The sequence below is a fragment of the Pelodiscus sinensis genome, chromosome 7 (genome assembly GCF_049634645.1).
Source record: "Pelodiscus sinensis isolate JC-2024 chromosome 7, ASM4963464v1, whole genome shotgun sequence".
Classification (NCBI taxonomy): Eukaryota; Metazoa; Chordata; order Testudines; family Trionychidae; genus Pelodiscus; species Pelodiscus sinensis.
The window spans coordinates 65,283,614-65,306,251 of record NC_134717.1 but is presented as its reverse complement, the minus strand read 5'-3'; the positions used below and the strand labels follow the sequence as shown (position 1 = coordinate 65,306,251).

Genomic DNA, 22,638 nt, shown 5'->3' with positions numbered 1-22,638 from the left:
CCATGGCTAGTATGCTCGCCATCTTCTCCTGAATCTGCCTCTGCATCTCCCCCTTGGCCCTGTAGGCTCTGCTGGTTGGGGTCCTGTCGTGTGGATAGAATGCGATATCTTGTCTGTGAGCCCTGGCCTGTTGGAGAATGTTCGCCGGTGATGCTTCAGCAGCACCAGCAACTCCTCCCTCTGCAGGGAGGTCAAGCCCTCCCCCATCTCTATGCTCTCGAGGGGCATCTCTTCCTGACTCTCAGCCACCATATCCACCAAAGGGATGGACATGGCCTCCTCCTCCGCACAACAGATCATGTTCACATTCACCTCCCTCTCCTGGTACTCCTTCATCCTGTTCACATGCATCGTCTGCACCCCACCCTGGCCACGGGCCTTCCTCACATCGTAGGTCACTTCATTCACCCTCTCCACCACCTCATAGGACCCATTCCAAATATCCTGCATCTTATTCCTCCTCGCCTGGTCCAGCATCAACACCAACTCCCCTATTTCAAACGCCCTCTCCACGGCATACTTGTCATACCAAGCCTTCTGGGCCTCTTGGTTGTCACTCAAGTTCTCTCGAACTAACTCCATCATCTCCTTCAGCCTGTCCTTGAACTGAGTCACATACTCAGTCACTGGCTGCCCTGCCCCTTCCATATTGCCTTCCCAGGCATCCCGAATCAAGTCCAGAGGCCCCCGGACCTGTCTCCTATAGAGCAGCTCGAAGGGAGCAAACCCCGTGGAGTCCTGGGCCACACTCCTGTAGACATACAAAAGATAGGGGCAGCAGCACATCCCAGTCATTCTGGCGCCTGTCCACATACATCTTTAGCATAGATTTCAATGTCCATTGAACCTTTCCACCATCTTGTTCGTCTGTTGGGATAGGGGGCAGCCTTCAGGTGCTTGACCCCGCACAATTCCCACAACTGCTTAAACACCACGGACATGAAGTTCAACCCACGGTCAGACAGGATTTCCTTGGGGAAGCTCACCCTGCTGAAAACAGTGAACCGGGCTGTTGCCACCGTCTCTGCCTCCATGTTAGACAGAGCCACAGCTTCAGGGTACCTGGTAGCAAAGTCCACCATCACTAGGATGTACCTTTTCCCATTCCTGGAGGGCCTCGGGAACGGGCCCACAATATCCACTGACACCTGGGCAAAGGCCTCCCCAATAATGGGCAGAGGCTGCAGGGGCGCCTTGCTGGGCCCCCTGGATCCCTTCCACTTCTGACACAGCTCACAGCTTTGGCAATATTCCTTCACCAACCTGAACATGCGAGGCCAGTAGAAGTTCTGCTCCAGCCTGTCACAAGTCTTGCCCGTGCTCAGATGCCCTGCGAATGGATCATCATGGGCCAACCTCAACAATTCCTCCTGATACTCCTCAGGCACCACCAGCTGCCTGCGAGTCGCTGCTTGGGAGCCCTTCTTCCCCTGGGGGTGCTCCCTGTATAGCAGCCCCTCTTGTATGAGAAACCTGCGTCTCTCTTCATTAGCAGGTGCCTGGTTCTGTGCATCCTCCCTGGCTCTCTCCAGGGACACATCACTCTGCTGGGCCTTCCGGAACTCCTGCTGTGCGCCACTCAGCTCTATGTGAATAATGTAGTTGAAGTCAACATACTTAGGTCTGCATACTACAATATTTTCTTAACAATAAATAGACAACTGATGCTTTCCTGTGGACTCTGGTATTACACCAGAATGAGAAGAACAAACAAAGTCGACAGAGTGCTTGATGATTGATTTATCACATATATACTAGATGCAATAAATTCATTCCTGCTGGCTTGATTGCTGTCGATCAATACAGAGTGTAATGAAGATAAGCACTAAATGTTGTGGCCATAGGCTTATTAAATAGTTTGTGTTAATTGCCCTTTTGACATTTACTAAATTTTTGGATAAGAAAATTTAGAATTTAGAAACTGGTTTTACTGAAATTGTGTAACTTAGGTTGACATGGCCTCTCACTGAATGTCGTGGTCCCTGGTATCTTTGTGCAGTTATTTGTACTGTTTAAGATGTTCACATCAGCGGTATTGTTTAATATTTCAGCTTGGCGAATTACTGTTTTTCTGCTGTTTTTAATCTGTATACAAACTTTATCTTGTTTACAAGGTTAAAGTTTTTGGTGAAAAAATGGCATAAAGTAAACAGAAAAGGGACTCAGGGAGAAAACATTTCTTACAGTATTGGACATAACCCAGGTGAGGATTTTTTTGAACAAATAGTTCAAATATTAATAAAACTATTTCTTGTCAATAGTATGTGTCCTTATGAAGTAGCAATTAATATCATTACTTTAGTAGTGAAAGTATATATTTTATCATAAAAAGCTGTTGCAGCATCAGTTCCCTAAAGTTAATGGTTGAGATGCTCAAATCGGAGCTGGGGAATTCTGAACTGATAATTCCAACAGCAGCTAATTGTTTCCTTTTGCGGACAAACACAGAGTGAGATTGTGTTTGAAGCTGAACAAAGGGAATTATTAAAAAAATTATTTTAAGATGAACAAAGGGAACTGTTTTTCATACCATCCACAGAACTCATTGCTACAAGACATCAGTAAGGCAGAGCCTGGACATTTACAAGGATATCAATGTCCAGAGTTCTTATTGCAAATATTAAAAAACAGAAACAAAAGGTTTTTAATGACAGGAGCTAGTTACTAGAGATGGAGAAAGGATTTTTCCAGTTGGTAGGTTATTCCATACTTTCTTTCTGTGGGATTTCTTGCACCTTTGTCTAAAACAACTGTTACTGACCTCTGTCAGAGATCAGCCTGCCTGTTGGTCGGATTCATTCTGGCAGATATGTTCCTATATATAATCTTATAGATGTATTATGAGAACTACAGATTTTAATACAAAAGCTTGTGTATATAATACCTCAGATGTCATTATTCATTAATTAATTGTTCTTAAGAAAAAAAAAATTAGATTGCATATTGAACAAAATACAGATTTAACCAGTAAGAGTACGTTCTCCAATTCCTGATGTACATGGGACTTCACTTCTCATTCTCTGTACTATTTTTAACTAATTTATATCACATTTATATTTCAACAAATACCTATCAAGCTTTGAATTTCTCATTAAGGTCTAGGTACCTCTGAAATTCAAACATTAAAAACATATTACTAATTTTGTTATCTCAAAGCAAAACATACTGGCATTTCCCTTAAAAGACTATTTTTATGATCGGTTTTTCATGGACAAAATGGATCCAGCCGACTGAATGGAATTTCTTGGTCTCCTGTCTCCTCTCCCTTCTCACTCACCAAAAAAAGGGGGGGAGGGAAGGAGAGAGAGAGAGAGAGAATGCGTGTGCATCTGTAGCCATATATTCTTATTATAGATACAGATGAGAACAAGCTTGAGATGTTAGAATTGATTGAAAGAAATATTTGGGATTAAAGGCTAGAAAATAGGGACAGGGAATAAATTGTCTCTGGCTTTACAATAAATACAATCAGAAAAATTACTGTAGAAGGGAGACACAAGGCAACTTTCAACACAGTGCATGTGCATGATTTGTTAGAGTTGAATGTAGAGTGATTATAATACTACAAAAATTAAAAAGTTGGCCTTTTCTAATAAGTCAAAAACAATTGTTCAAAATAGGTACTTAATCTTTCAATTTAAAACCAAAATAAAAGTTACTTTGCTATCACTTACTATTGTTACCTATTGTGTCTGTCTGTACATAATTTCATTGTTGACTATTGCTTGTTTAATGCAATTTTAGGAGCTAGAATAGAAGTCTTAAGACAGCAGCAGCCCCCAAGTGTTAATGCAAACTCCCCTCCTACCCGAGATATTGGATCATGCCACAGAACCAGTTCTGCTAGATTTGTGAGCCGATCACCAAAATCCTCTTACTGGTTACATAACAGGTTAGTGTATAATATAGTTTTGTATTTTTCCTGCCAGATGATAGTCTTTCATAAGAATATAACCTATTGTTGGGAGATTTTGGGAACAAGAATGGGAAGTTGATTCGTTATGTTTATTACATGTTTAATATTTGTCCCATGCTAAACATAGTTGTATTTCTAATTTGTTTTGAATGATTTGTCAACACAGTATGTGCTTGATTTCTAATGACATTATTTTGACAAAACAAAACCACCTGATGTTGTTTGACCCCACCTTATGAAGACCATTTTTGATTATTTGTGTCTCACAACTTGAAGTTTATTACTATGCTTTCACAGGAGCAAGTTCAATAATTTGGTGTGAAAGTAAGATGTTAGTTGAGATTAGGGATGTGAAATCCCATTGAAGTTTAATCCGTTAACTGACTGAAGGTGAGGGTGTCCTGCTCTAGCCCCTGCTGGTTAATCATTCACATCCCTAGTTGAGATATCTATGTCATAATGTTATGATGCTTCCATTAGTAACAAACAGCAGCAGATGTCAGCTAGGGAACCTGGCCTCGTGCAGGGATGCCTCCAACCTTGCAGTTGTGTTGAAAACATTCATGAGCTAGAGTCAAATCTGTGTCCCAAAGTGGGTCTTAGGGCACAATTCTGCACTGTGCCCCTACAGCACAGACCATGCTGCACTCCAGCTCTGTGCTCCCCACCATTTCACAAAGCAAAATGTTTAGCACCTGGACTGCCTTCCCCAGCTGTTTCCTGCCAGCTGCTTGCTCTAGGCAGCTGCCTCTTACATAGCACCAAGCTAAGGCTCATAGGTCTCCATCCTTTAATAAGAATATTACTTTCCTCCACAATCCAGTCCAAGTATTACATCATTCATCTTCAGCATCACTTTTTTACAAAATTGGAGGTGAGTGGTACAGCAACATGTTTTGAAATTCTAGTTTCCCTTACATTGGATTATTACCTACATGAAGATGTCTAGATTGGCTTTAGCTGTGTGTGTCTATTGCAGTGTTGGTGTAGCTGTGTCAGTCCCAGGCTATTAGAGCAGGGGTGGGCAAACTTTTTGGAGTGAGGGTCACATCTTGGTATGGGAACTGTATGGCCATGAATGCTTACGGAATTGAGGGCAAGAGGGTTCTGACTGAGTGTGCAGGCTCTGAGGTGGCACTGGAGCTAAGGCGCTTGGGGTGCTTGAGGGTGCTCCAGGCTTGGATCAGAGGGTACTGAGAATGGGAAGAGAATCAGGACTGGGATATTAGGGGGTGCACAAAGATGCAGGCTTTGTGTGGCCCTTACCTCAAGCACCTTCCAGAAGCAGTGGCATGTTCCCCCTCCAGCTTCTATGTGGAGGCGCAGACAGGCAGCTTTGCAAACTGCCCATCTGCAGGTGCCACCCCTGCAGGTCCTACTGGCCAGTGGGGCAGGTGCAGAGTGCAGAGCCTCTTGGGTAACCCTACACACAGGAGGTAGAGGGTAGACATGCCACTGCTTCCAGGGCACAGCTTGGAGCCAGGCAAGCTCCAACCCCACTCCGCAGCTGGAGCTCCTGACCCCATTTCCCTGGTCATTGAGAACTGGATTAATAGATCCAACGAGCCATAGTTTGCCGACCCTGTATTAGAGGCACAATATTGTTGGGTGAATTCCTGTTGATGAGAGACATGCTTTCAAGTGCCAAAAAGTTCTTAGGAACTTCTGTTTATCTCAAAAGCTTGTCTGTTTCTCAAAGAGAAGTTGATAAGTAAAAAAGATCATTTCACTCATCTTTTCTCTTTCTGTATATTGTGAGCTTTACAAAGTAGAAAGATCTTTTTTTTTTTTCTTCTTAAGGTTACATCCATCCACAAGTTCAGCTTCAGAGAAGTCACTAGTGTCAACTCAAGATCCTGAACGGTCACTAACTGAATACATACATCGCTTAGAGGTTATCCAGCAGAGATTAGGAGGTGCACAAACAGGTAAAATGAACCTCATTACTCTTCAGATTTTCTAAAGTCTCCTTTTTCAAAAGCCTGCTACATTATCGTGCTTAATAATCACAAAATGTGAAAAACATTTTAAAAAGAAACAGCTTGTCATGGTGGGAGGAGAGACTAAAATGTACATCTTTGAAGTTAAGCTTTTATGTTCATATGTGGTGTTATCTTAAAAGATTCAAAGCATGACACTTCTAAAAATGATTTCTTAACTGGAGCCGTTTAAAGTTCTTCTGTGGATCTCTTTTCTGTGATCATATACTGCCAGAAATTAAGCATGTAAGAGAAGGTGTTTAAATTGGAGTTGCTTCGTTCCTACTACATCTGTAAAAAGCTAAACAGATTGTTGGGGAGGGAGTGGAATATGCAAATATGCATACAGGTGCCAAATTTTTTCTCTTTAGATTCAGGACAAAAAGTCAATCTTGAAAATATTTTATGAATTGAACCTTTTTTTGGTTCAGTTTTGAAACATTTCATTTTTTTATTTCAATCATATTTTTTAACTCTAGTCTAAATAGCTTATATTTCTAAAGTTATTTAGAATTAGAAAACCCAATGTGGGTTTGTGGTTGAGTAATTTACCAATTATTACAAGCTAAACAATGTCAGTCTGTGTGTTTAATTGTTTATAATGGATTCTACGGTCATTGAGGTAGTCATTTTAATGCCAGCTTCTAATTCAGAGTTTTTGCAAACCACTTTCATGAGGCCAGTTAAGATGAAAACAATATTATTCTTGAAGGTGATATATTTTATATAGCTTCAGAGGAGTAACTGAGTTAGTCTGTAACAGTAAAAACTTAAAAAACAACAAATAGTCTGGTAGCACTAATTTACAGACTAACAAAACATGTAGATGGTATCATGAGTTTTTGTGGGTACAGCCCACTTCTTCAGATGACCAGAGAGAGTGAAATCCTGGTTTCATTAAAGTGAATGGGAGTTTGACATTGACTTTAGTTGAGCCAGGATTTCAGCCAGAACTTGTTGCTATGAACTTGAAAATGTGTGGTTTTCTTAATTATTTAAGCTCTTTATAGTAGAATAGGTACCCCCAAAAAATTGTGGTAGAAACGTGATAGCACCTATGAGAATTAAATATGTAGTTTAACAGGTTACTTACTACCTAACCTTAGCTAATCACTGGTGTACTGTTCAGAAACGTGGCTCTCTTTAGATGTAGGCTCAGAAATGCTGTTTTAATTATTAATCACATTTTTTATTGATGCAGGAGATTGAAAGGGTCACAGCAAAATCTCTCAATGTTGTGAATAAAATGATTTCTAGTTTCCAGTAAACTTTGACATGTACGCTTCAGCCAAAAGCTAAACTGTAAGAACACACTTTCTTGCTGGTACAAAGTATCAGAACCAGTCAGTCAAGCTTATTGCTGCTTGTGAAAGAAACCTAGACTTGAGTCCTGGTTTGCAGGCTAGTAGGCCATTTAATCCCTTGTATAAATTGTTCCTCAGTGGAATTAAACCTCTTTCAACAAAGCTAGCATGAAATTCATGATGGTAAGCAAATATTGAATGTACAACTGGACTGTGACAGTCAGTAGTATAAATACTAATAATAGGGTGCCAATATTCATTGGTTATTTTACTTAAATTTAGGCAACGCTCCAGGACCAGCTCACCGGAGAAATATAAAGTGACCAGAGCACGTCTCAGATTTGAGCTCCGAAAGCCCCAGGTTTCTACTTTATTCTGAAATGGATACTTTTGTGTTCCCATGTTTCTGAACACTAGGAAATCCAACACTTATGTGCAGTTGAATAAAGGGTTTTTTCGTGTCTATGCAGTGTTTTTGCATTAGATTTTTATGTGACAAGTTTATTAAATTGTAGAGGAAGTCACTATTCACTCAGAAAAATGTGTTACATACTTATGTGGAATAACTGTTAACCGTAACAGCTTAAGAGTGCCTGCAGCATTGTATCAGCCAAAAAATGTGGTTTTTATGTTTATTTTTCTAAAGTGTATAGCCAGATTCCTTGTAAAAAGTGATTAAAATGACATTTCTTTAGCCAATTCTTACTGTGTATTGGTGTTAGTTCTTATGCTGTATGTTTCTAATTGCTTTTACCATAAAGCTACCCAGGATTTTCATCTGCAGGTAAGGTCAGGAATATCAACTAAGCAGTTACATGTGCACCAGCAAGAAGCTCTCATGTATAAATCTTGTGTAATTATATTCTGAAAATTTCTGATTGACATTTTTTTTAAACACTGAAAGTAACTCCTGGCCCAGTCCTCTCTTCAAACCCTACCACTAGGAGAAGCCATCATGCTGTATGGAATTGAGATCTGCTGTGTAGGTGGATTAGATTAGAATTGTCTTTCCTGCCCATCCTAGCTGTGGGGAACAATGGAGGTATGATGCTAAACCAGCTTCATTTCTTCCTTCATTACCCTAACTGGTTTGTGGAGATAGGAGGAATGCACTGGATGTAATTTACCCAGACTAGAGATTTTGACTTAGTCTAGCCTCACAGTTTGATAATTAAGATGGGGAAATGTAGGTGTGGTGGAATTACCATTAGGTGGATATGTAATTGGTTAAATAACTACAAACAATGAGTAATTAATGGAATTATGTCAGGTTGGAGGGAGGTCTCAAGTGGGGCTCAACAGCGATGGGGTCTGGATCTGATGTTGAAACATTTGTATTCATGTTATATAGAGAGAATCCTTAAGAAATTTGTGGATAATACAAGGCTATGAGGTAGACTGATGCAAACACTTTGGAAAATAGAGCTAAGACGCAGAAGGCTCTTGATAAATTGGAGAAGTGGGCTGTAACCAAAATGAAATTCAACAATGTAAGGTGCTAAACTTAAAAACCCACTGCACAAACACATCGGAATAGGATAGCTAACTTGAATTACTAAACAAGCCACTGTAAAGAAGCTAGAGAAAGTTCTTTAGCTACAGTGGGCTAGACCAAAAGGAATACATTCAAAACAGGCTGCACCCAAGCTACTTCATTGGAGGTTTTCTAAAGGCAGTGGTGTCATCTCGTGTCTTGGAAGGTTTAAACCACTCATCTTCTGGCTGCAGCCTGAAGTTGCCCCCTGTCCATTGGCTAGCAGCAAGCACTCCTCTCTTCTCCCTCCTCCCCCCCCCCCCCCCCCCCCGCCCCTCACTGGGCTCTGCCTGTCCTACCCCCTCGTGCTAGGGTCCTCTGGTTGTCCCACCCCCACATCCGGAGGGGGGGAGGGCCTGCCTTCGACCATCTCCAACTGGGCGCTGGGAACCCTGGCTCTTTGAAGCCCCTCCCCGCGCTGGGGACCCCGCGCTGCTTGACGTCACTCGTCCCGCTCTCGGCCGGATGAGGGCAAGGAAGCTCCTGTGGAGGCCCCGCCCCCAGCTCCACCCAGGGGCGTGGCCGTGAGGCCCCCTGCGCCTCCCAGTATCCTCTCCGCGCCCGGCCGCTGTAGGCTCCGCCCCCCCGGCTCGCGCCCCGCCCCTGCGCAGTGCCCGCGTGTGTGGCTGCGGCAGCGGCCGCGCGGGGCCGCGCCTGTCGGGCCGGGCCGGGGCTGCCTTGCGGCGCCAGCCGGACATGGCCGCCGAGCGCGGCGGGTGCTCCCTGGAGCCGGGGCCGGTGCCGCTGCCGCCCGAGGTGCGCGAGAGCCTGGCCGAGCTGGAGCTCGAGCTGTCGGAAGGTGAGAGGCCCCGCCCCGCCGCCACCCGCGAGCTGGGGGAGGGGTGAGGTGAGGGGCTGAGCTGAGGGGGCGCGAGCTGGTTCTGCCCCGTGCCGCTCGCGCTCAGGTTGGCGCCCTGTTCCCGCCGCCCTCGCGGGGAGGGGCGGGGCGCGGCGGGGGAGGGGCGGGCCTGAGGGGTCTTGCGGGAGCCGCCGGCCCCTCTGAGGCGGGTGGGAGCCGCTTCTCTGCCGCCCCGCCCCTCTGCCCGTGCCGGGGTGTGAGCGGGGCTCGCTGTGGCCGCCGGGCGCGTCGCGGGGCGGAAGCAGCGCTCCCCGCTCAGCGCGCCGCTCCGAGCTGCTCCTGTCACAGCCGCCGCGTCCCGCCCGCTGTGCAACGTGCGCGCAGGGGGGGCTCTGCCTTGCCCAGCAGCGCCGGGGTTCCTCCCCCACGAGCTCCTTCCCGTGCTGCCTCGGGGTAGCTTCCGCTGCTGTGCCCGCAGCCACGGACCTGGCGGGCTGCCCCGGCTTTCTGAGCAGCTTCAGTTGCCTTGATGCTCTCGCCCTCCTCTCGCTGGAGACGTGGGAGGAAAACACTCCAGTTCACCGCTGGGGGCGTTTTTTACAGCCGTGCTTTAGAAAACGGAGTGGAAGTAGGTGGCTTGGGTTAAGCAGGCATTCTGTTTTTCATAGCTTAACAAGTTTCTTTGCCTACGCACCTGTTCAGCTAAGAAGTGCTAGAAGGTTTCTGAAGCAGATAACATTGTTTTACAATAGGAAATAGCGTCACCTGTCAATTTGAACAACGTATTGTGATTTAAAAAAAAATTGGCATGAGTGTGTTTGGTAAAAAATGTAATTCTTTTAACTGTGCATGTTTTGTTACTTTCTTTGTGATCCAAGTCACCCATCTGCTTTTAGCTATGTGTACACTGGGGCTTTTAATCGTCTGGTGTAGCTACTTCAGTGTAGTTGCTTCGGTGCCAGTGTATAGTGTAGACCTGATGCACAGGGTAAGCATGGCTGCCAAGTGTGATGGATAAGATGCACTGATTATTGGAGTAGCTGTGCTGGTGGCTAAAACTTCAGTGTAGACTAGGCCTGAGACTTGGGTTCCGTCTTGGGTCTGCATAGATTTCCTCTGTGACCTTGGACAAGTCATTTAATCTTTCTGTGCCTCACTTCATCATCTGTAAAATAGACCTATTACTTCCTTTTTTACAGCCTTTATCTTGTCTGTTTAGATTGAAAGCTCTTAAGGGCAGGAAGGGTCTGCATTACATATTTCTAATAGTGCCTAGTACGGTTGCTCAGTGATAACAGTTGGGATTTCTATGTTCTACTGTAATAAAAATATAAATTTCTTAGCTGAGTTGGAATGAGAAATAAGTTATAGAGGTCCATTGATTTTAATTTGTCTAAGATGGATACCATTTTCTTGTTTTACACCTATGTAGCTGTGAAGACTTCTTTTGTGACTAGTTCTTGTGAAAAATATCTAGTAATCAGCTCTTGCATTTTCACTGAGTGTGGATGTCACATTCACTATGCTATTAAATGTTGATGATGTGCAGATCTGTTCTATGCTGTGCGACATTATCACACTCGTACAGTGATAAAGAATGCATATTGTGTAAGTATTCTTTGATGGAGAATTCTAAGTTGGCCACAATTTTTAAACAACATATCTAGTATAGCAGGTATTACTATGCTCTGAAAATACTCTTTTTTTAGTACTTTAATCGTTAGACAGATTGCTGAACCTAAACAACCGTTTAATGTAACACTTCCCTAAGTAAACACCCACTCTTCATTTATTAAGAAGATTTAGGCTCAGTAGAATTCATTTTTTTATCATTTTGTTGGACAAGATGATTATTTCTGAGTATTTTAAGATGTTTATTGATTTTTAAATATTAAGTTGTGCAAAATATGGATTTCAATCTTTTTTATATTTATCAATTCAAATTGTCACTGTTGTGGATAATTAGAAGGGTGTCAGATGACAATTTAATGGCAGTAGACATTGAGTTTCAAAAAGTTAAAACTCCATAACAGTTAAGCTGCAAATTGTCAGTGTCACATATCAAAATATACAATAGAAATATCCTTATCTAAATTCTCAAGCCACATTTTTCTTTCTTTGCTCATCTTTACATTGCAATTATCATCAATGAAAGAGTTTCTTCGTCTGTGAGTGCTCATGGTGAAATCAACTTTTATCAGTTAAAAACTGAATCCTTCAAACCTTAATAATAGTTGTCAGTAGTTTTTGAATGCCTATGTAGTTAATTCCTACAACCTGGTCTGTTTACTTGCATCATAACTGGTGTGTGCAAAAATTAATTCTAAGATTGATTTAATAAGAAAAAGGCATTCAGTGGTTGGGTTGCGTATGGAATATTTGATTGGGTTATTTTTTAAAATAGAAAAGACTACACTTTGAAGATGTTCCAATGTTGTGTGAGTTGCGACCATTGTACTGGCAGCATGAGAATAGTGGTGACAGATGAAACTAGAAGGCATGGTTATACAAATTGAGATAATAATTTGTAATCAAATCATTTAATTTTCCTTACATAACTTACTAAGCTGGTACCCTTGATTTTTATAGCTGCACTTACTAAATTAGTACAGTATTACAAAATGGATCTGTGTTGGCTTCTGTTTTGAAATCTGGAACAAAAATGGGACAGTATTAAAATTGTGTCCTTTTCTATGACACACCACTTAATGTTTAAAAAGTCACAAACAGGAATTATACATAGCTCTATTTTTCACTAATTTATGGTGGTGTGACAGTCAAGAAAATGTTCATCTCTTTATTTCAGAGGGATAGCCATGTTAGTCTGTTTCAGCAAAAGAACGATGAGGAGTACTGGTGCACCTTAGAGACCAACAGATTTATTTGGGCGTAAGCTTTAGTGCGCATCTGATGAAGCGGACTTTAGTGGATGACAGCTTATGCCTAAATAAATTTAAACTTAAAAAAACCAAACAAATAGTCTAGTAGCACTTTAAAGACTAACAAAGCTGTGCCCATGAAAGCTCATGATATCACCTACATGTTTTGTTAGTCTTTAAAGTGCTACCAGACTGTTGTTTTTCTTAAGTTTATCCTGTACAGACTAACTCGGATACCTCCTTAAGTGTCTAAATAAATTTGTTAGTCTTTAAGATGCCACAGAACTCCTTGTTTTTTCATTGTTTCCTCTTGATTGAATACAAATTTGTTTAATCAATTTCATAAAAGATGGTTCAACAAAGCAGATTTTCTCCTTTTCTCCTGAGTTTTTTCAACAAGACATTATTGCAGTGACTGTTCTAGAAATGCTGGTAACCTTTATGGTGTGGGGAGAAGTGAAAGGAGTCTAAGAACATTCCTACCAAATGTTTGTACATTAAAAGACCACTTTAAATGGCAAATTACATTTTATATGCACAAATTAAAATACAGTTTTAATTCATGTCCTCTAAAAATGATGCTAGGGTCATTCAGTAAAAAGAGGTTGTGGGGGGAGGGGAAGTTAAGAAGGTGCTGATAATCTTGGTCCTTAAACTTTTTAAAAAACTAATGCTATTTTTATGTCCTGTAAAAGAGCACTAAAGATTACAACGGGTTTTTTTGTATTTGCTCAGAAATTCAATTTTAAAGCCCTGTGCCAAAGGTGCTGGATCTGTTGGAATTGTATAGAATTTTTTTAAAATACTATGTTAAATAACTAGTGAAAGTTGATGAAATTGTATTTCTTGTTGAGTTTTTAATAAAAACGGTGGTTTTATGCCCAAGTGTACCAGTATGCTGACACATTCACTACAACAATAGTATCTGATCTGTCCGAAGATACGCATTTAATGAATTTTTATTAGGGATGTCGATTAACACAGAGCACAATTAATGCATTAATATTTTTAATGCGTTAATTGCAGGCATTTCTGCGGCACTGCCCCTTTGAAACACTACCACTGCATTTCAAAGGGGCAACGCCTGGGGTCATCTGTGCGGCACTGCCCCTTTGAATTACTGCCCTGGCGTTTCAAAGGGGCAGTGCAAGCAGAGCCCAAGATCAGCACCCAGGCTCCTGTGGTGCTGCCCTTGGGGCATCCTTTCAAAGGGGCAGCTGCTCTGAGCCTGGGGTCAGCTGAGGACTCCAGCTGATCCCGGGCTCCTGTAGCGCTGCCCCTTTGAAACACCGCCACAGCATTTCAGAGGGGCAGCGCATGCGATTAATCGCATGATTACATTTTTATATTACTACTACTGTATATTTAAAAGCTCTGCATGTCTGCATTAGTACTGTAATCTCTTACTATTTTCTTTCATACACACAAAGCAAACAATAAAAATGCTGAGGAATCATATTTCCACTCTTCCCAGAGCATTCTGTATTTCCCCAGTTTTCCTCTGACCATCCTCTGCTTTAACTTTGTCAGATACTCCCCATGGAAACACTCTGATCACACTATTAATTGTCTTCCAGCAGCAACCCTTGTGCTTGGGTGAGGAAAAAAAGCTTTGAGATCCTCAGAATCTTACACCAGTAAAAGCAGTGTCGGAATTCACAGACCATCTAGAGGTGTCTTCTGGGAAGTGGTAGGCAGCTCTTTTCCACTACTTGCAGCAGCTTCACTCCTTCCTGGGTACAAGAGATCTGGAAGTGGGTTATTTTTGCTCCTCTCAGGTATTGCCTACTCTGGAGAAATAAATGGAGATAAACATGAGCTGCTTCCTCAGTCCATGGAAATAATCTTCCTGAAAAACACATATTTCAGTTAATAGATTGTTGGGGTGACAGCATTCAGTGGCAAAGGCAATTACCTGTAGTTTCTATATGGATGCACCCTGTTGGAACAGTTAGTGGGTTGTTGTCTTTGACAGTTGTTAGAGCTAACAAATTTCCTTCAGTTACTATATGTGATTTCATGCGAGTTCAATTTCTGTTGCTAAAAATCTTTGGTTGTTCAATTTGAGAGTACTGTAGTTTGTTTCTGGTGGACTTAAGTTACTTGGGAAACCACTGTGTGGGGGGAATATGGCTATGTTATCAGCATGCAAGAAAGAGTTATTTCTCTGCATTTTTCACAGAGATGCTGTGGAACTTCCCTCGCAGAATTATATCACTGATACAGATGTTGAAATTAGTACGACAGAGGCCATGTCTTTTGTCAGACCGCATGTCTGTTTTCTTGGAGTTGACAGATTTGGTTCATGGAAATTAAGTTTTTTCCATCAGTTCAGTTTTGTAGCCATTTGAACTTTGGCAGTAACTAGAATCACAATCTCATTAAAGTAGGCGGATATATTTTCCTGTTTTCCCATGTGTTCTTACATGATTATTTGTAAAGATGTAGATAAGTTACCTGCTCAGAGAAGATTCTAATTAGACTTCTGTGTATTACAGTATTGGCCAGCTTGTCTCCTTCACCTTCCCTATCATGCTGATGCAGAGGTAACCTGAGATGCTAAAAGGTCTTCTAGGACAAATGGATTTCCATCAATTATAAGATGTGAAATCCTTCAGTACCCCCTGACTTCTGTCATGCAGGTTATAGAATGAGCCTTGAGATAGATAATTGCTTTGTAATTTTTCTTTTTTAAATAAGGGTTGCAAGTGCTTTGGAGGATACGGTCAAAATTCAAATGATCTGGATCAACTGAAGAAATGGATGGAGGTAAACAGGATGAAGTTTAATAAGAAATGCAAAGTACTCCACTTAGGAAGGAACAATCAGTTTCATACATACAGAATGGGAAGCAACTGTCTAGGAAGGAGTACTGCAGAAAGATGTCTAGGGGTCATAGTGGACCACAAGCTAAATATGAGTCAACATTGTGACTCTGTTGCAATAAAAGCAAACACGATTCTGGGATGTCTTAGCAGGAGTGTTGTGAGCAAGACACGAGAAGCAATTCTTCTGCTCAACTCTGTGCTGATTAGGCCTCAGTTGTCCAGTTCTGGGCACTACATTTCAAACAAGATGTGGAGAAGGTCCAGAGAAGAGCAGCAAAAATGATGAATGGTCTAGAAAACATGAGCTATGAGGGAAGACTGGAAGAATCAGTCTTGTTAAGTTTGGAAAAGAGAAGACTGGGACATGATGGCTGTTTTCAAGCATCTAAAAGGGTGTTATAAGGAGGATGGAGAAAAATTATTCTCCTTTGCCTCTGATAATAGGACAAGAAGCAATGGGCTTAAATTGCAGCAAGGGAAGTTTAGGTTTGATATTAGGAAAAGCTTCCTAACTGTCCGGATGGTTAAACACTGGAATTAATTGCCTAGGGGTGTCGTGGAATCTCCATCACTGGAGATATTCAAGAGCAGGGAAGGTAGGCATCTGTCAGGAATGATCTAATAGGTGATTGGTCATGCTGTGCATGCGTAGGGATGTAAGCACCTAGTTGACTATCTGATTAGCTTTTTTCAAAAGCTTATCGGATAGTCGACTAGTCCCTGGACTAGTCACTCCTCCCCTTGCTACCTCTATCAGAGGGGGAGCGGGAGCCAGTGCTGGGGGGAGCCAGCTTAAAAGCCGATTCCCCTTAGCACTGTCTCCACAGGGGGGCAGCTGGGACCAGGCGTGAACCAGGAATCAGCTGATTTCCAGCTCCCAGTGCCAGATGCTGTGCCTCTGCTTTTTAAATGTATTAAGAGCCCACTGGCTCTTAATACATTTAAAAATCATAAACTCGGCAAGAGCGGTGAGGAGTCCTGTGGCACCTTATAGGCTAACAGAAGTGTTGGAGCATAAGCTTTCGTGGGCAAAGACCCACTTGCTGCTTTTGCAGATTCAGACTAACACAGCTACCCCTCTGATTTTCCATACCCTCTTTTTCCATTTAAGGCTGTTACGCAGGTGTGGGAACCCAGCACGAGCTGGGAATCGGCAGGTCCCGCTGCTGTACTCCAGCCTTTTAAATGTATTAAGATTAAAAGGCAGAGCCACAGCAGCTGTGGCTCCCCTGCTTATCAATAGTTGACCAGTTGATTTAAGCTAAATTTAACATCCCTGGCAGGCTCTTAATACATTTAAACTGCAGAGCTGCAGCAGGCTGCAGTTCCCCCGCTTATTTGACTAGTCAATTGAAAATCTATCAACTAGTCAATTAGTTAAACTAAATTTAACATCCCTAGTTGTGAGGACAGAGGACGACCTCTCAAGGTCCTGTCCAGTTCTAGTATTCTGTGATTCTATAAATAGCACTCTGTTTTCCTACTTACATACATGGATTGTTTTGTGTATTCTGCCACGTAACCCATCACTTCCAATGTCTCTTTGAACCTGGATAAGCGTTAAGTGAAAGATACAGATTTTTTTTTTTAACTTACAACTGTGTTGGAAAATTATGTATTGGTGTGCAGGTAGTTGTTTCTCTTCCTTTTGATATTTTTTGTCTTTACCTTCTCTTTATCCCAAAGGCTGTTTCCATGTACTTTTGATCGTATGGTTCCTGTTTTTCCCTAATTCCAATTTCAATCCAATACTATGAGTTCTCATCTGCAGTGCCCACTTGATAGATACTCACATTTTTCTTGCCAAATAATGAGAAACAGCCATCTTAATGCACATTAATTTATTTTTTGAATGGAGCAATTATTTCTGAAGTCTGCATATTTTTCTGTTTATAACTGTATTGACATTTGATGTGAAATTTATAAATAGAGATAATAAAATAAGTGACTAAACTTCCACTGTAACAAGGTGTCACAGGGAAATTTAACTCCTGAATCCATAGTTCAACTTGGTTTGCATTTTGTAGACAATCTAGCAAGAATTTATTGTAGTGATATTACTAGCAGAACAATAGTATACACAAGGCAACAGTTAATGAGATATTAGTCTGCTTTAAAATACACCACTCTCACTACAAAACTTTTGGTGCTCTAATAGGTTCCTCTTGCACGATGTAACATTGATAAGTGTCCAAGACACTCTCATTTATGAGGTTGTGATTTTACCCTTAAATCATACTTTCTGTGACTTCACATAAATTACATCAAGTTGCTTTTGCTTACCATTTCTACTTTACAATAGCTTTAAAACAACTTGCAAAGTAAATATATAATACTAGTGAATGTAAAAGACTTAGCGCTTGAGAGGCAAGTGTGTTGTGCAAGCTTCCCAGGAGCCTGAAACTTGAACTGCTGCATCCCTGTTGTTCAAGTCCTGAGTGCCTCTAAGAGAAACTGCCAGTTGTGCAGGGATGACTGTGGGATTGCCAAATGCCCATTGGGACTGGATGAGACTGTTAAACTTGTCTCTACATGGCCCTCATTCAGCATTCCAGAGATGACTTCACCAGGCAGTCCCCTCAGTTTCTGGTGGTAGAATAAAATGTAGCCACATACAGATCAGTGAGAGACAAAGAGAAACATGGCTTTCCTAAAAGAATAAAAATTGGCAACTAAATACTGAAAAAAGGAGTGAGCATTAAGGAAAGAACGGGGGAAATGATACTACTGTCACAGGCAAGCCAAGATTTACAGTAAGTATTTTCAAGATTATGTGCTAGTTCATCATGTTTGGCTTTCTGCCTTACAAATCTGTGATTTTGTTGGAAAGGAATTTAATACAGTAGTTTTTTTAATTTAACATTTTTGAAAAAAAGCAAAATTACACAATGTTGTTAAGGACAAGATAGTAGTTAAATATTGTCACTTACAGCCCTATGGACTCGAGTTGCTCTCTTTGCGGTTAAGTTTCTGTTTTGTGTTTGGCTGACAGCACCTTCTTGGGTCACATCTACTGGGAGAGGACACCTCTATTCAAATCATTTTAAGTGAAAGTTTTGAGTAGGCATAACGTTTTAGACATACCTTTGCTCACCTGTCCAGAGTGGTTATGGTTGCTTACTAAGGAAAAGGAAAGCTCCAACCTCTGAAATGTGCAGCTAATGCTATACCATTTTCCAGAATTTCAGAATTTACTGTTTTTGACTAACTCCTGACGTCACCACCAATTGTGTGTCTTAACAAAATTCAGGAAGTAACAAGTTCAGAGCGCCTCTCAGAAGCTATGAAAATTATATTCTGGATTGAGGAGAGAGATTCCTTCTAAAAGGTAATTCAAGTAAAGGGTACAATGAAGAAGAGGAGTGAGCCTGAAGACCCTGCTGTTTCCTTATAGGGCTGTGATGATGCTCTAGCTACCCTCGTTGTCACTCAGTAAAAAATTGAGTAGTGCTTGGGCCCTCTCTGTTCCTTTTTACCACTCATGACTGCAAGGCCAGAGCCCTGGCAGTGTCTGTTGATTTTGTGCAGTATGCAGCTTAGCTTAAGTTATTGGGCTGGCATAATGCATAGTTTGAGGTTATTCATTTTACTTCTACCTGTTGACATAGACATATTTCACAGTTAACTTCTACCATGATGCCAACACTCTCTGTAATGGCGGTGGGGAGGGGATTTTATGTATGTCTGTAGGAAAACTGTCACCATGCAACACCGCTGTGCCAATCTACAGTGGACACTTTTGGTGGCTCGTGTGTCTCGGGAGGCTGCATTGTGGAATGCAGTTCCATGTACCATTCTCTGTGCGCCCAGGATGCAAAGGAGATGTGGCTGAAAGTTTTCCTACCAGAGAAGTTGATGCAAGTCTCTTGAGGCTCTTTGATCTTCGGCAAAGCTTCAACCTTGTTTTGGAGGTGGGGCTGGGAAGGAGAGGTTCAGTGTGAAGGCTGCCACAAGGAGAGAGGACAATCCCAGCCTTCTTTCAGCTCAGCAGCTTGGGGTCTGCCCATGGTCACTGCAGCAGGCACAGTCAGGGAAGGGGTGCATTTCCCCCTGCTAGGGGACAGACAGATGTATGCAGACACACTCTCTGAAATAAATTCTACAGTTTATCTGTCCTGTCTAGTAGAGCCCTCCCTTTCCATTACATGATGGGCAGTCCCATTCCTGGCACAACCAAACCCTGACCTTGCTTTAAATTACGATAAGAGGAAGCTGCATTCCAAGTTTGGTGGGCCTAGCTCTGACCGTTTCAGAGGAGTTCTTGAACAAACAGACTCACGAGTGGACAGACAGATGTTCGTTTCTAAAATACATTGTAAGAAGATGATGTTGCAATGTGGCACCATTAGAAACTTCTGTAATTATTTAAGCTGAGAGTCTTAACGCCATAACTTTCTATTCGTACATTTTAATAGAAGTGTTGTTACTTTTCTAATTTAATGATAATGTTCTTTGGATAGGCTCTGAATTGTGTTATCAGAGTCTTGAAAGTCTGCCCAGCAATAGCAAGTAGGAATTTTTTCCTACTAAGTGACTGAATTGTCATGAATTTCATGAGTTCTTCTTTGAGCAGTGTCCCTGTGGGTGCTCCACTATAGGTGTCGGGCTTGTCCCGGCACCACAGATTGAAGATCTTTTTCAGCTATAGTCCGTCGGGCCGCGCATACGCAATGTTCATCTCGTGCCTTTTGTGCCATTTGTGTTCGTGTGGTCCAGCTCCCTCCAGTTCCTCCTGACCGTCCTCAGCTACGGATGGAGTGAATGCGCTCTCGTTGTCAATCCTGTGAGGAGTTGAGAGAGAAATCTGTTTATAATTATTAGTTTATATAGTTCTTGCTCTTATAATCGTAGTCCTAGTTAGTTTGTTACAGTTGATACTGTTATTTTTTTTTTTAAAAAAAGAGAGTTTTAGTTAGTGTGTTACTTAATTAAAATTGGAAGAATTACAGTCTTCTCCCCGGTTTAGAGGACAAGAGGCTCTGCTGAATCATGCCAGACTCACCCGATTTTAAAAAATGTGGCACATGCTGCAGTCAGATGCCTGCCTCAGATGGGTACTCTCTCTGCATAAGGTGCTTCAGTGAGGGACATATTCCCCAGAAATGTCCCAGCTGTTCAAAGCTCACTACACGAGCTAGGAGAGACAGGGAGATGAGGCTGAAAATGCTCTTGTTCGTGAAGGCATTATAGCCATCAGAGACTGACTCCTCCTGCCCCACAGACTCGACCATAACCAGCAAGCGCCGGTCCTCGTCGCCCAAGCCTACTCCTGCGAAGAGGAGACCTTTCCCTTCACGCTCCTTACCCCTGACACGTATTAGCACAGGGGATAAACGAGGCACCTCGGGCATGACTTCCACTGGTGGACCCAATAAGCACAAGCAGGGCCGCAGTTCATCAGCACCTAACCCAATGCCTTTGAGACAGTCGGCACTGAAAAGGTCCGCCACAACTTGACAGGCACTGAGCCCTGGACCAGTACTGATATCGGCACCAGCAACCACTCAAGCATCAGGCACCGCGGCACCGACCGCGCCAGCACCAACAATACAACCAGCACCACTAAACCACCCAGTGCTGGCACCGACATCACGCTCGGCACTGCCACACCACCCAGTGACGGCACCAACTCCCCATACAATTGCACGGTCGGCACCTACGCCCGTCTCAACCCCAGCTTCATCTTCACCCAAACGATCCCTGGTGCCGGTGAAGTTTCACGAAAAGTCCCACAAGCTACCATCTCCTTCGCCAAGCTTGGAGCAAATTTAATTTTCTCCAGAGCCGCCTTCACTGTCTCCGGCTCATTCATTTCCTTCCAGGCATTCACCAAGACACCATGCTTCTAGACGAAGTTATTTCGCACAGCCATATACTTAATCTCGTTACCGACATGGGCACCAACGTTCACTTCCCCTCCACGCACTCGAGGGGAAGATGGCAATTGCCCAGATCTCCTACACTCTCCAGCTACTCTGAGCACTGCGAGATACTGCTCCAGATATTCTCCATATTGCAGACGACACTATGACAGTCATTGAACACTCTCCCACTACGTCAGATGCCATTCATATTCTCCATGAAAGGACACAGTATTCTCACTGTCCTGGTATGTGAGGGGAAAGGCTGGGGAGAGAACTGACTCTCCTGCCCCATCTGCTATGAGACCTCCTATTCCTATGGAAATTGAGCCTCCCGTGCCACATTATGTAGAACTGGAGCATGAGCAGTTGTTGGATCAGGAAGAGCCACAAAGACACTCACCTACAGACCTGTCATCATCGTCACCTGATGATGCTGTTTTCCCTGGTAATAAATCACCCACTGATGACCTTTGTCAATTTCAAGAGTTGTTCAAAAGAGTTGCCGATAGTCAACAGGTGCAACTCTCAGAAGTTCAACAAAAACAATATCATCTGCTTAGAAACCTACAACCGTCCCAAAAGTCAAAGGTCGCACTTCCACTTGACAATGCAACTTTGGAGATAGAGGATGACATATGGAAAATCCCAGCATCAACTCCTGCTACAAACAAAAAAATGGGCAAGAAATATGTTTTCCTCACTAAAGGCATGGAATTCTTCATGCATCCACAACCAAATTCTCTGGTTATGGATGCAGCACAAAGAGGGCTAAGGCTCCTCAGTTCAGGGGCAGTACCAATGACAAGGAGAGTAAGCGTCTGGATCTCTTCGGACGGTAAGTCTTCTCTTCCGCTACATTAACTTTAAGGATGGCCTATTATGCTGCGCTCTTGGCCAATCACAATTTTGATAACTATTCAAAATTGATTCCACTCCTAGAACATCTTCCAGATAACAAGCGCAATGCACTCAAGGCGATGGTACAAAAGGATACACTGCTTCTAGAACAGCTCTACACATAGCCCTTGATACCACAGATACGGCAGCATGGACCACCGCCACATCCGTGGTCATACGCAGAACCTCATGACTGCAACAAGCAGCGGTGCCGGAAGATCTCCTGTCAAAGGTTGAAGATCTGCCCTTTGACAGGCATAGCCTTTTTGCAGAAAAGATGGATCAAGTCCTCCATTCTGGCAAGGACTCCAGAACTACGCTTAGAACTTTAGGCATGTACACCCCACCTTATCACCGAAAAAGATATACACCCTACCAAAGAAAGACCATTCTCACACTCCATGCCCCCAGTATAGAGAGCAGGAACATCAATGCGGCAGCCAACAGAAAAGACGACCACAAATGAAAGCGTCCAATCAACAGAACACCAGGCAGCAAGTTTGACTCCTCGGTCGAGGGACTGCAGACCATCTCGCTGGCCACCCACCTTCGTGCTACAAATGCACTTTTTCATCATCTCCTAAGGCCATTCCACCAACGATCAACCTATATTACCACCAACAGAAGGGTCCTACAGC

At 42.8% G+C, this 22,638-nt stretch overlaps 2 protein-coding genes across 17 annotated transcripts in view; both read left to right on the top strand.

Annotated features, from left to right (window-relative positions):
- The window catches only part of PCNT (pericentrin), a 179,211-nt gene extending 171,313 nt beyond the window's left edge, over nucleotides 1–7,898 (top strand). For all 12 annotated transcript variants that reach the window (XM_075934141.1, XM_075934137.1, XM_075934138.1 and 9 more), the window contains 4 exons: nucleotides 2,115–2,203; nucleotides 3,745–3,892; nucleotides 5,717–5,844; nucleotides 7,482–7,898. In XM_075934141.1, the coding sequence (XP_075790256.1) occupies nucleotides 2,115–2,203; nucleotides 3,745–3,892; nucleotides 5,717–5,844; nucleotides 7,482–7,522 (406 nt within the window). In that variant the 3' untranslated portion in view covers nucleotides 7,523–7,898. The remainder of the gene's footprint in view (nucleotides 1–2,114; nucleotides 2,204–3,744; nucleotides 3,893–5,716; nucleotides 5,845–7,481) is intronic.
- Nucleotides 7,899–9,329: 1,431 nt separating this feature from the next.
- DIP2A (disco interacting protein 2 homolog A) overlaps nucleotides 9,330–22,638 on the top strand; it is a 144,658-nt gene continuing 131,349 nt past the window's right edge. For 3 of the 5 annotated variants that reach the window (XR_012905355.1, XM_075934131.1, XM_075934132.1), the window contains exon 1: nucleotides 9,330–9,532. Coding sequence is in view for 4 of the 5 variants with exons in the window: in XM_075934131.1 (XP_075790246.1) it covers nucleotides 9,430–9,532 (103 nt within the window). In the remaining variant the exon portion in view is untranslated. The remainder of the gene's footprint in view (nucleotides 9,533–22,638) is intronic. The other 2 variants (XM_075934130.1, XM_075934129.1) reach the window with 1 other exon arrangement.